Below are 14,038 nucleotides of genomic sequence, written 5' to 3'. Positions count from 1 at the left end.
AATAGTTGATGCTATCATATTTGATGTTCCTGTAGCAAGTTTTCACATGGAGTCCACAGTCTGTAAATTAGACAAAAGTCACAAAAAATTGAAAATTCTATTCTGCAGCTGTATGCTTTCAATGATTCTGAAGACACCAGAAATGTGGTGAAAGTAAGTTTTCAGCCAATAGAATCAATCGGCACCTGAAAGGGTTAAGTAAATCGGACAATGCCATGAGACAAAGTGCAAGTCATTGTGAAGATGCAGAAGGAATATATGAGCTCCTGAAACTACACGCACAGTGGCTCAGTGGATATGACATTGCGCCTACTGAGCATGAGGGCATAGGTTGGATTCCTGGCTGTGGCGGCTGCATTCGAATGGGACTGGAATGCACTAACACTCGTGTATCATGCTTTGGGTGCATGTTAAAGAGCCCCAGGGGTCAAAATAAATACAGGGCGCTCCACTAAGGCTTTTCTCATAGTCCACTGTGCAGCTCTGAGACGTTAAACCTCACAATTTCAATTTCCTAGCTCTGAAACTACTAATAAGGAACCTCACAAAGAGTGGCCTAATGATGAAAATTGAATAATTTAATCACCACGTGAAAGAAAATGAAGATGGACTGACAAAGCATTTGTGGTCCATCTTCAAGCTGGACAGGGTTCTGAAGACGTGAATGGACAATGTAGCTGTTGGAAAGCACGGGTTTGAGCAAGACTTTGGATTAGTTCACAACTTCAAGAATACCGTGAACAGCCATTATAAGAATGTGCTATAGCACTAGTTCCCTATGTTCAGGCTGCTAACGAGCCTCTTCTACAAACATCCTTGAACATAAATATATTTGCAGTGCAATCAAAGCAAGTTGTAGAAGAATGCCTTCATGAGCTGTCAACCATTACCTATTTTCACAGAAGAGTGGCCGCTCTCCTGTGAGCTGCTCCTGGTTAGTTGCTATTATCAAATGCAATCTGTGTGAACAGCTATTCAACTGAATATAAGCACCTAGCTCTTCTAATATTGCATTTTAAATAAGGATAAGTGCTAAAACAATGTGAACAGTAACTTTAAAAGCACCACAGTTTTCACTCACCTGAACAAAGACACTAATGCACACTCACACAGTGACAGCTGAACCAAAATACATCACAATAAACAAATTACTTTATAACACAATGCCAAATATCTTATATTTATTGACAGTAAAAAGCTAAATGTCCTTTGCCGAAAAACTTTTCGGTTATCACAGCAGGGTGAAAGTAACGAGTAACACATACTCCTGAACACATTAACAATACAACGAATATGAATTGTTGATGATTGATGTAGTCTCCTGTACATACATGTTAAAAAAACAAAACTAAGAGGGACATAATGACATGCTTCTGCAATCTTCTGGCTTGCTTATTCGATGAAGTCATCAAAAATATTATTCGGATCAATGCTGAAGTACATGGGCTCGACCGTATCATCTATGTCTTCGATGCCTGCTTCCATTTCCCTTGCCCTTTCTTCATGAGCCACTGGGTCATATGGCAAGATCTGTGCTGGTTGCTTGTATTCTGAACCTGGATGAGACACAGGGTTGCAGAGTTAGCATGAGGCTTTACAAATGCCTTGTGTGCTCACCCTGCCTCATACCTCATACATAAAAAACTTCCGTTGTGTTCAGTACAGATTCACAAGAGAGTCTGATGATGGTGGACACTGTAGCCAGTGTGGGAGGAATTGCAGCCAATGGCATGCAAAGCAGACCCAAGTACAAAAAACAAAAGCAGAAAAATGCACTGCTTCCAATGCTTGTACAGTGCAAGAGCTTGTTTACAAGTTAGGATAGATGATTTAGGCTTCAAATCTTGCAAAAGATTTGAAGCCTAAATCATGGCCTACAAACTGCAGTTTTTGTGAGTGTGTCTACAGGATGGCTTCATGACAATCACTTTTGGTGATATACAGTGAAATCACGATAGTTCGAAATGTCTTAATTCGAGCTGACAAATAATTCTAACTGCTCTGTTGGTCCCGGCAAAGTCCTATGTATTTGAATAGAGAAAAACTCCCGTGAATTCGAACTACAAAATCCGCAAAATGGTATGAAAAAAAAAAATCTCAATACCATGGACCACTTTTCGGAGAAACCCGAGCCAAAGGCGAAGATTCAATGTGTGAAGGGTTGATGCGTTCCTAACTACCGGAATGCCGCGTGCCATAAAAACAAAGAGGAAAGAGGTGCGGGAAGCTGAGACCAAACCAGAGCAAGCACAGCAAGAGCTGCAAATGCTCTCCTTTCCCATCCCGCTTAAAAGGAGCAGGAAGGAGACCTTAGGGCGCGGTCGATCACATACCTCATGGAAGGCTCATGGAACAGTTGTCAGTGGGTATGTGTAGAACATGTGCCAATAAATGCATGTTTGTTCTTTGTGAATCGACATTTTGTGATAGTTAAGGAAGCTTCGGCATCCAAGAAGGCCAATTACATTAACAACAATGTATTACACCTGACTGCAACAGTTCATGATGTCACAGCAGCGATATTAAAATGCCAACACCCATGTTTGGCAAAGCATATGGTTTGATGTGTCCTACCGAAGGCTAACACCACAATTCACTGCTCTCCTGTTGTTTATGCACCATGAAACTTGTAAATTTTCCTTCATTCGGTTTAAATATCCAGTGAAGTACACAAACAAGACAGTCGCATATCACAGATACAGAGACTAATTGATTGTTGTGAAGTAGTTTTGGCTCCCATTTTTACTTGAAAATGTGAGCTAATATGTGCTGCCATGTGTGGGTGGCTATACTAGTTGAAGAACAGAAGAAATACTAGTCGCATTGAGCAGGCTTAGGGCCCACAACTTCGCAAATGCATGGCAAGGCCAGCACCTTAAGCCTGGCTAAACCTGCATATTACAGTTAAGCACAACCTACTCCAAGTGTGGCTGAATGCACTGTATATAGTAGAACTTCATTGATACGATCCCATTATGTACGATTTCCCTAAGGCTTTACTAAGGCGTACTAAGGTGTTGACAACGTATTCGCTTGAAGGCTACCGATAGCGGCAGCAGAAAAAATGATTCGTATTTACTGGTCACCAAGGCCTACCAGTGCCTAGTGATCATCACTGAGTCACTCTTTGGTGTATCAGTTGATACCCATGATGACATCGCACCTGTATTACAAATCATCGCAAACCCGGACAGTTGCTTTAAATTCCTACAAATATTGCAGCGTGTTGCAATGCCTCAAATATTGCAATGCGTCAAAAGTTAATTGATAAATACAATATTCGCATACAAGTACGACAACGTGAGGTAACATTAGAAAAACTAGATTTATTCACTTGGCATTAGTTTAACTTTACATTACACACACACACATTATACATAAAACGATGTCACTGATCATCAACCGCCTGCCTGGTCTCCCGTGGTGAGCTGATGCGTCCGAACACTAACAGCTGCATCACTCTGCTACAAAGTAGTGGAGGTTGCTGGGTAGTGAAGTCCATGCTCTAATAACATGCACCGTGGTAACAAACCTTAACAGCTCGACTATGACTGAATCCCCACTGTTTTCGCTACCATGTCCATCCCTAAAGCTAAACCTTTCGTCGGACTGCCAGTCTTTAGAGGCACGCCAGAAGAATCAATCGCCGAGTGGCTGCTTTGCTACGGACATGTAGCCTCATTCAACAACTCGGATGAAGAAACAAAAGTAAAATTTTTGTATCTGGCATTGGACAGGGACGCAAAAAAGTGGCACACCACTCAAATTTTAATGGGTGCCCCTAATTCGTGGGAAGAGTGGGCGACACTCCTAAAAACGTCTTTTACGAGTTGTCACTCAGTCGAGATCGCCCATTTAAGGCTGCAAAACCGGACCCAGCTGCCATCAGCGTCCCCTGAGCAATATTACTACGACGTTGTGCAGCTGTGTGCCAGAGTTAACCCGTCCATGGCGGAAGAGGATCGGTTGCGGCACCTCATACGCGGTCTGCGTCCGGATGTGCATGAGAAAATAATCATCGCAAACCTGGACAGTAGCTTTAAATTCCTACAAATATTGCAGTGTGTTAATCAAGCTGCTTTGATGACCTGTGCGTCATAGACGCAAACGATCGGCACCCATTTCGGTGCTGGCCCTCAGTTGTGGTTTGCATACATCCCGACATCTCCCGTTGGGATGACACCCGTTGTAGCAACAATGCAGTCGCCTCTACCATGTTTCGCTGCCTGCGCTGCGGCATAGCGTGATTGCCTGCGAGAAGCCAACGACCGCGACAGGGACCTAAAGGCGATCGCAGACTCCATAGCCTTGTTACCAGACTGCCTGAAGGTCATTGAAGACGACGTACGTCGCCCTACTGAGCCTTGGCCAGCGAGAAATTCCTGTGCTGACGGGCATCCACGATGCCAGCTGTGCCGCTGCATCGGCTACGTCGCGCACCAATGCTGGACGCGGTTTCGAGATGACAGGAACCAACAGAGGGAGCCCAACAATGACCAGGGTGGGCAGCCTAACCCGTCAGGAAATGAGAACAGCCGGGCCTAGGGGGCCAGCCCGGCTGCCCCGTGTGCACTATGTCAGAGCACCAGCTTCTAGCAGTGCCCATACAAGCAAATGGTACGGACACAAAACTCGTGATTGATACTGGCTCGTCGGTAAATGTCATCTTGCCACATTTCACTGAAAAACAAATCTGTGCTTCATCAAAATCAAGGAAAGACATCCTCATTAGAGGAATTGGTGGAAGCTTACTTTCCCCGCTTCATCACCGTCTCCCTGGTGAGCTGATGCGTCTGAACACTCACAGTTGCGTCACATCACTACATTATGGTGAAACGAAAACTGAGGGTAATCATATGCATCTGTCTGCAAAAGTTATGCAATTGCAATGCCTCAAAAGTTAATTGACCATCCAGCTCTATGACATGTATTTCCATCTTTATGAGAACACAGTCGCCGACCGTTTATTCGGACTCGACGGGAACCGCGAAAAAATCCGAATAATCGAGAGTCCGAAAAAAAAAAAGGATTCGCCAGAAAAAAGTACCTTTATGGTCCCAGTGGACGGAAAAAATTGTCAATGCGCGACTGTACAGATGCATGCTTACACGCGATCAGGTCAGCCTTATTTCCGACAGTGTATGGCTATCGCTATAGACAGAGTCTTGTAATTGCCGCGTCTCGTCGGCGCAGATGGCACGGGAGGCGTCGGAGCCATTTCGCACTACGCGACGACTGGACGAGATCGAACAAGCAAATCAGGCCTAACACACTAAGCCATGGGTTCTCAAAGTGGGTTCTGCGGGTACGGGTTCCGCAGGCCCCTGCTCGGGGTTTCGCGAGCCACTGATAAATTTTCCCTGGTCCCGCTCTCGACAAGTGTCTAAAACGGCAAACACGAGGTGCGCTTGATCCAAAGAACCTCCATTACCCATGCCCGAGTGTCAAAAAGCACATCACAGTGCGTAACAGCAACGCGCGAACTGCGCAATAAATACGCAAGCAGCTTGTAGCCACCCAACCTCAGAACGGGCAGCGCGCCTAAGCTTTCGCACTTGAATCTCGGAGGCCGTAGCTTACCACCATGCGCCTTTCTCCTATTTGTAGATAGGGTAGGTGCCGATAGCGTGCGCACTGACCTATACGTTGGAGAAAAAAAAAAAAAAAAAAAAAAAAAAAAAAAAAAAAAAAAAAAACCGCGGAGCACCGCAAATGCGCGCCGCAGAAGAGCAAGAACGGCGTAGCGTCCAACCGAAACGAAGCGGCGCAGTCCGCATCGCCGTGGTCCTCAGCGGCAATCGTACGCGGCACGTGACTGACAGTAACGCCGAAGCGCTTCGTGCCTAATTGTGCCTTTAAAGCCTTTATTCTTGCGTTTATCGCCGCGAGTAACACCGCGTTGGCGGCTAGCCGCGTGCCTCTGTAAGTGCGTAGTCGCTATCTCTTATCGCGTCGATAACCACCGCTGTTTCGTCCGCAGCGGTTGCGGCAAATAGTAGTTTCGTTTTCACTCGATGCGCGCATCGGCTGCGTGCCTTCACAACTGCGTAGTCGCCTCCCATGGCAGCGTCGATAGCGACCGCAGTTTCGTCCGCACTTCTTGCAGCGAAAGGTAGTTTCGTTTTGACTGGTGCGTGCGTCAGCCGCCTGCCTTCTGAACCGCAAGGTCGCCGTCCATGATCGCGTCGATAGCGGCCGCGGTTTCGTCCGCAGCGGTTGCGGCAAGCAGTAGTTTCGCTTTGACTCAGTGCAAAGCTGTCGAAGATAAAAAGCACCGGCTACATCGCGATGGACGGACAATTTGTTGGCGAGCAGCTGAGTGGCGAAAAATAATCGGGATGTGCGCCCGTTGTTGCAAAGCGCGTCTCCGATGAAAACGCGCGCCGCGAAGGATGTCGCGAAGCCTTCGCCGCTGCTAGCGCTAATCAGTCATGAGATGAAGAGAATTTCAGCTTCCGCACTGGTCTTGTGCTAAATAGAAACAAGATTTGACGATTCATTGAGTAAATAAAATCGTGTTGACGTAGTGAAGCATTTGTTTGTTTTCTTGATACCCTCGATAATTCGACATTCGGTTAATTCGGGGGGGGGGGGGGGGTTCCTTGGCACTTTATGGAGCTTAGCAGGGTTCCCTGGGATGAACGTACTTGAGAACCCCTGCACTAAGCAAAAGAGCGAGACTTGAAAGGTAGCTGTTGACAAGGCCTAGGTCACGTAACAACTGACATCGCAAAGGCCGAGCACCGACTTCCAAGCACACTGGCTTGGCTTGGCCTGGCCTGCTGTTTGGCCGCGGTATACAGTCAATGGATACTGGACTGGCTAAATCCGAAACACGACAACCAATAGGTGCAGCTAACAAAAGTATAGCCTTCGAGATCGGTAACTGACACTTGTAGGTGCTGCGTGGATTTAGACACCAGCAATCCAACCATAGCAAGCGCGCCCTTTCAGTGCTGGCAACCTAGCAAAATGTAAACATCGCGGCCAGCTTGTCGTGACCGTATCGTGGCGTTCGACGTCGCATCTGACCAGGCCGCCGGAGTCCGAAAAATCGAACGGCGCGCTGTAGAGCGTCCGAACTATCGGTCGTGGTTATACATTACTTCAATGGGACGAGTGGCGGTGCCGCGAAGGTGTCCGAATAAACGGTTGGCGACTGTATGCAACTGTTGTTTATCAACTGTGAAAAAATGGGAACATGCATTTGTAGTCTATGTATGTCCCATGACTACTCTCATTATGGTTCCGAAAAAATTAAAATTTAGAAGGCCCATGGCTTGCTGGGTTATGACTAGACAATAGGAAGTTATAGTTGGCTGTCCACAAAAGCTCTGCGTATGGAGGGAGCCCTCGGAGGAGGCAGTGCACATGCGCAGCGCAGTACGCAGGAGCATGCCCAGCATCTTTCCGGTTTTCTAGACCATGTATAGCAGAAGCTGCGGGCTCCGCGCGACATTCTCAAGTGTTCTCGCGTGCACATGACAGTTCATTTACCAAGATGGCTCCGAACATATGAAGGTGCGCGAGTTGGCTATAGCTAGTGTATGGTGTCACTGAGCAGCACCCGACCGGCTCCTGCATGTGAAAGTGAGCAATCCAACTCTCAACTTTTGCACTTTTGCATATGGCCAACTATTCCTGCTTTGTGGGCATGCGCTTCATTACGTACACAGACTCTTGTATGCTGCATACGTACGTGGTTTCGGACGCACAACTATAACTAATAATTCAAGGCGGTGCACTTCTAAGCCTATGCAGTGTATACCGCTTATAACGTAAGTCGCCGGAGTCGCGAATATCTGGATTATAAGCGGTACCACACCATAACCAAAACAACGATTTTCAAGCCCTGCATGTCTGCAAAACATGTAGACCAAGCATGTAGACACGCTTTGTACTATCGCGCGCACATCGCGATTACATTTTCGCCATAGAGCTGGCGAAAACATAATCGCGATGTAGCCGGTGCTCTTCAAGCTCGACAGCTTTGCACCGAGTAAAAACGAAACAACTGTTTGCCGCAACCACTGTGAAAAAAACCGTGACCGCTATCGAGGCGATTATGAACGGTGACAAATACGCGGTGCTGAAGGCACGCGCCAAGTCTGGACGAATTAACTACCATTCGCTGCAACAACTGCAGTCGAAACCGTGGTTGCTATCTATGCGATCATCGATGGCGACTATGCAGTTTTTTTAGGCACGCGGCTGACACGCGTACCGAGTAAAAACGGAACTACTGTTTGCCGCAACCGCTGCGAAGAAAACTGTGGCCGCTATTGACGCGATCGCGGATGCCGACTTCGCAGTTACGAAAGCCCGCGGCCAACGTGCTGTTATGCGCTGCGGTAAACGCAAAATACACACTTGCTGTCACTTCCCGTACGATTTCAACTGATGGCTGTGGCGATGCGAACTCCGCCACTTCGTTTCGGTTGGACGCTAGCGCCGTTCTTACTCTTTTTTGTCGCACATTTGCGGCGCTCCTCGCTCACCGAGCTCCGAAAGTAGTCCGAATTAACCAATGTGCGGCCAAATAAGTCCGAATTAACGAGAGTTTGATTGCATTGAATAATGCATACGCCGGCCGGGAGCACGCACCTTGTTGAGAAACGTGCTCGCTGCTGCTCTTGTCGGCGTGATTTTCCCGCGGAAACTGCATTATAACCGGTATTTTGTCTCACGCGGCTGGCTGCACTGCAAGCGGTATGCGTATACATGGAGTTCTATGGGAGGGTAAACGGGAGTCGGAAAAGGCCGCGCGAAATTGACAAATTCCCGAAAAACTTCGTTATAAAGAGGATTTTGTTATATGCAGGTTCCGCACGAAAATTCGAAAAATAAACGCTTACCGTATTTACTCCATTCTAACGCGCCCTCGATTGTAACGCGCACCCGTTTTCCGTTTTCGTCGAAGCACTCATCCTTGGAATGTCACACCAGGTACTGGGTGCGTGGACGCGTGTTGTTTCGCACAAGCGCGAGGCATCGGAAACGAAGAGTGAGCGTCACGATGGCGTCGTATAGTGTTACAGTAGAACCCCGCTGTTACGTTCCCGGGTGCTGCGTTTTCCCGGCTGTTACGTCGTTGTCGGCCGGTCCCGGCACAGTTCCCATAGACCCCATTGCATTGGTAACACCGCTGTTGCGTTGCAACTGTGGGACCGTTCCCGCATCATACGTTGCGAACTGCCACCTCGCACCGGCACAAGCGGCCATTTTGACTTTTCATGTCGCTTGGCTTGGTGGCTTGACGATGGCATTGGCTGCCCAAAGTGCCGGGGGCGACAACTATGACGTATTTTTGGTTTCCGCCAGCAAAAGTATGGCCCTTGAGATCGTATTTGCTATCTAAAGATGGCGTCATTGCGTTGTGGCCCTAAAATTGGTTTTGGCTCATAGATGTTCCGTAAAGTCCAAGGGCGATAACGCAGTCGCCGCGTGCCGTATGTGCGAGTGAAACCATGCGTGGGGAGTCGACGACCGCGTCTAAATCTCGCGCGCGCAAGAGAGAAAAGCAGGGAGGAAGCGCGCCTTCCGTTGCGCTCGAGGCAGCGGCGAGGGAGCGAGGGGGGAGGGATAGCGGGCGGCGCGCGGTCGCGCGGGCCAAATCTTGAAAGCGATCTGCGTTGGGGCAGAGTCTAGGCAGTGTAGGTGCGTCAGCGGCTCGTAGCTTTGTGCGTGCTGTGTGTTCTCGGTGCTCAGTTTGCGTTGAAGCGATAGACAACAGCACGAAGGTCACTTCGCTCGCTTCTGCAGCGACGCTTTCACACGCCGCAAGCGTTTGACAGTGCGTGTCCGCGCTCATTGAGTGTGATGTGTCGCAGCGTCTGCCAGCGCGTCGGCAACATCAACTGGAAAAGGAGAGTGCCGGCTTGGCGGGCTAGGCCAGCTGCAGCAAGCGGCAGGATTAGGTTTGAATGAAGGGAGGAGGCCCACCTCACACACGTGCGCTCGCTTCGCATTCTGTCGCTGCAGAGAAGGTGCTTCCGGTTGCTGCGTGCGCAAAAATGACAAAATTTGGGGCGAAATCTCTATGTTGCCGGCGGGGAAAATTCATTACTTTGAGGGGGTCTCTCGCTGCCACTTCATTACGTAGAGGTCTCAAATACATGTGCTTCTATGGAGTAACGGCGGGGAATAGAAAAACTTCATTATATCAGGGAATTTGTTATATGGAGGTTTGTTACAAGCAGGTTTAACTGTATGTCCATCTGTGAACTGCAACATGTCGACCTCCATACGGTCCCATAGCAAATTTGATATTCTGCACTTATCAAAGGACTCTGCAACAATCGCGAACAGGGTGGCGGCCCATGCATAAGCCAACTGCTTTGCTAGTTTGTCCTGCAACTCATGCAATTCTCCAGAACAGCAAAAACATGTGAAGTGACTTGTTGGCGTTAGCTTAGGATGTAAAAGAACTTAACCTTTAAATGAGCTCATGTAATCAAAGAATCAAAGCGGTGCATTGTTACTGTCTTGCAACGCAAAAACTTCGTCTGCTGCAATCTTGAGGAGACGATGGCCATGACGCTGGCTGGCTCCGATGGTAGGCTGTTGTGAACACTGTCTTAGTTTTGTATCTGAGTGCACCATGCAGGCAATTCTTAAACCAATTTCCTTGGAAAAAAAGATGTACGTTAGAATCGGGTAAATACAGTACAACCGCAATGATATGTTCCCGTTATGTACGTTTTCCCGGCGCCAACGTTCGCAATCAAGAACAGAAAAAATGACCCAATAGAGTTGTGCTCATTTTTTGCCGGTTCAAACATTCCCGGAAAACACGATTTTTTTGGCACCAATGTTCAGTGCGTGCCAAACTGCGATCATATGATACGTTTTCCTGCAGCTAGATCCCACCTAAACAAGAAAATCTGCGAGGCGCGCGCGATCGGAACAGTATATAGCTGCCAGCATCAGCAGCTTCACTGCAATACTCGCCTGCCTGTCTCACGTGAAAATGCCGGCGCGCACTCAGTTTCTCATTTCGGTACCAGCAACTCTCCAGGGCCATCGCACGCCGCATTCACAGCTGTCACCGCCAATCCTATTGTGATAAGCATCTTCACCTATCTGTTTCAAAGCCTGTGATGCCGTCGGAAGCATAGTGCACGCTTTTAATAGGCGATAAACAAAACACGCCGCCGTTCCCTGCTGCAGACTACGATCGCGTACGCTTTCCGGCTGCTAGATCCCATGTGAACAAGAAAAGGCGCCAGGAGCACGCGATCGAGAATAGTATACAGCTGCCCGTCTCGCATGAGAACGCCGGCGCACAGTTTCTTATTCCGGTACCAGCAAATCGCCACCCGGGTCGTCACACGCCGCATTCATAACTATCTCCACCAGACCTGTTGCGATAAGCATCTTCACCTCCTATCTGTTTTACAGCGCATGGTGTGTAGTGTCATTGTTAGTGTACGGCACGCGTTTAGTAGGCAATAATACAAACGTGCTGCCGTTCCCTGCGGCGCGATGTGGGCATCTCGTATCGCTTCGGCGGCATCCAGCATCGCCCACCAGCTCGATTTCGTTTATTTCCCGTCGCTCTCTTAAAACACCACGCAATAGGAAAATGAGACGCGTCTCTGGCCGCTGGAGCACCACCAGCTCGATGCACGTTGCCGTCTTGGGCCGCAACGATCCACGCGACGCTTTGCATTACGCAGATGTCAACAACAGTTAAGTCTGTCAAAATGTTTTTTAGTTACTTCGGATCATATGTTTTTCCGGTTAGTACATTTTTCCTTGCGGTTTTTACAAAACGTATAAACGAGCTTCTACTGTAAGCATTCATTCTGAGCTACCATTTTTCCTTGAAAGTATTCCTACAGGAGGCCAAAAACGGGCGTTCTCGGTGGGAAATGACGTGTGTTCAATGCATTCTCTGTCCCCTAAGCAATGCCAAGACAGACGCTGCCATTATGGGGGTCACCAATGGGATCAGGTGCATGCATGATGACAAGTCAAGTTCAAATTATCTGGTGAAGGCTTATTTCAAGATCGAAATAACATAGGTTGAGCTCACAGAAATGCATGGGCACCAGCCGGGACCTTCGGTGGGGATTACATGAACAAAAAAATTTAATTAACCAAAGTTGAATAAACGGAAGTCCATAGTACTTTTCCTCGAGAGCCTATTATAAATATAATAGTTCTGAAAATATGTAAATAAAGTTAGTTTACAATGGAACAATTAAAATTTTGCAATGGCCATCACTCAGAAGTCTTGCACAACCTTGAAATGTTATTCAGATGCATTAAGTCGAAAATCACTGGCAAAATGACATGGTCATACATGGACCAGGGGTGGGACTGCCCAAAGTAATTTTGGAGCAATTTTTGGAGCAAGTAAAATTGCGTTATGGAGCAGCCTGGCGCAGAGTAAGTTTCATTTTGGAGCAGTTTGGAGCAAGCCAACCTAAATTTTGGTGGAATATTTGAATATGGCAGCGCACTTCAAAACCGCGATGAAACAGAATAAACCAGCACAAAGCGCACAGTAGAAGCACGCTTTATAGCTATAGCGTACTAGAATATGGAAGAGAGTGTCAAGCGGCGGCACGGCGCATGTTTTCCAGTGTAGCGCCCACCAACGCTGCTAAGCGCGAACGCTAAGGTCAGCATTCTCGGCCGGCGCCTTGGGGCCGGCTGCGACTGACGAGAAAAATAAAGTTGGGCGGCGCGTGCCAGCGGCGCAAGCACGGCACGCGCTAGTCCGTTCTGAAAGCCTGCTGAGCTGGTCCTCTTGTTCTGGCGCTCCGCTGCGACCCCTCGGTTCTCGACAGTGGTGACTCCGGCCTCAGAGATGACCGACCCCAGCAACCTCCCGCCCTCAGGTTACCTTCCGCCTGACGCTACCGCGCGCCCACGGGACGTCGCAGCTCTACAGCTCCGCCTGCCCACGTTCTGGCGCCACAACCCGCAGGTTTGGTTCGCCCTGGTCGAAGCCACCTTCGATCTGCACAACATCACCTCGGAGACTTCGCGGTTTCGCCACTTGCTTTGCAACCTGTCTCCTGAGGTGGCTCAGGAAGTGGCGGACGTTATCGCTGCACCTTTGAGTGATGCCCCATACCAGCAACTGAAGCAGAGCATTTTAGAACGTACCACGGCGTCTGAGAGCGCGCGCATCCAGCAGCTGCTTACCTCCGAGGACCTTGGAGATCGCCGCCCTTCCCAACTGCTCAACAGCATGCGACAGCTCCTGGGCACAAGCAACGTCGACTCGAACAGTGCGCTGTTGAGGGAGCTCTTCCTGCAGCGCTTGCCACAGTCCACCCGCCTTGTCTTGGCCGCTACAGAGGACTTGACCCTCGACCGCCTCGCCCAGCTCGCTGATCGAATCCACGACGCGACTTCTCCTTCAGTCGCCGCCCTCTCTTCAACGCCACAGTCCTCAACCATGGCCCGCTTAGAGTCCCGGATCGACCAGCTCGCCGTTTCCATCGACGCCCTTCGGACGTCCTCCCATGACGAGCGCGGCTCCACCTCATGTCCCAGCCGCCGTCCTTCGTCCCCGACCAGTTGCCGCTCGCGCAGTCCTCGACGCTCGCCTATCTGCTGGTACCATTGCACTTTCCAGCACCGCGCCCGTCAGTGCAAGTCCCCATGCGAATGGTCGGGAAACGCACCGCGAGATCACTGACGGCGGCATGTGACCTCGCCTTACAACCCGGCCGCCTTTTCATAGTCATGGATCGCATTTCCGGCCTACGGTTCCTTGTAGACACGGGTGCCGAGGTCAGTGTACTGCCGTCCTCCAAGCGTGACCGCGCTTATAAGTCACCTGGACCTACACTCCGCGCGGCAAACTCTACTTCCATCGCCACGTATGGTCTGCGGTCCCTCACTCTCGACCTAGGCCTGCGGCGCACATTCCGGTGGGTCTTCATCGTAGCCGACGTCCATCAGCCTATCCTCGGTTCCGACTTCCTGACTCATTTCGACCTTGACGTCAGCATGCGCCGCCGTCGCCTGATTGACAGCAAGACGCGCCTCTCGATCCCTGGCGTTCTGTCGGCTGTCG

General features: G+C 49.3%; 1 protein-coding gene across 1 annotated transcript in view; it reads right to left on the bottom strand.

The window, feature by feature from the left end:
- Nucleotides 1–565: 565 nt before the first annotated feature.
- Nucleotides 566–14,038, bottom strand: part of LOC119452129 (putative ATP-dependent RNA helicase TDRD12) — a 215,813-nt gene continuing 202,340 nt past the window's right edge. The window contains exon 34 of the mRNA XM_049665961.1: nucleotides 566–1,556. Coding sequence (XP_049521918.1) covers nucleotides 1,393–1,556 — 164 coding nt within the window. The 3' untranslated portion in view covers nucleotides 566–1,392. The remainder of the gene's footprint in view (nucleotides 1,557–14,038) is intronic.

This window comes from Dermacentor silvarum, chromosome 1, assembly GCF_013339745.2.
Source record: "Dermacentor silvarum isolate Dsil-2018 chromosome 1, BIME_Dsil_1.4, whole genome shotgun sequence".
Lineage (NCBI taxonomy): Eukaryota > Metazoa > Arthropoda > Arachnida > Ixodida > Ixodidae > Dermacentor > Dermacentor silvarum.
This window is presented reverse-complemented; position numbering and strand designations above follow the sequence as displayed.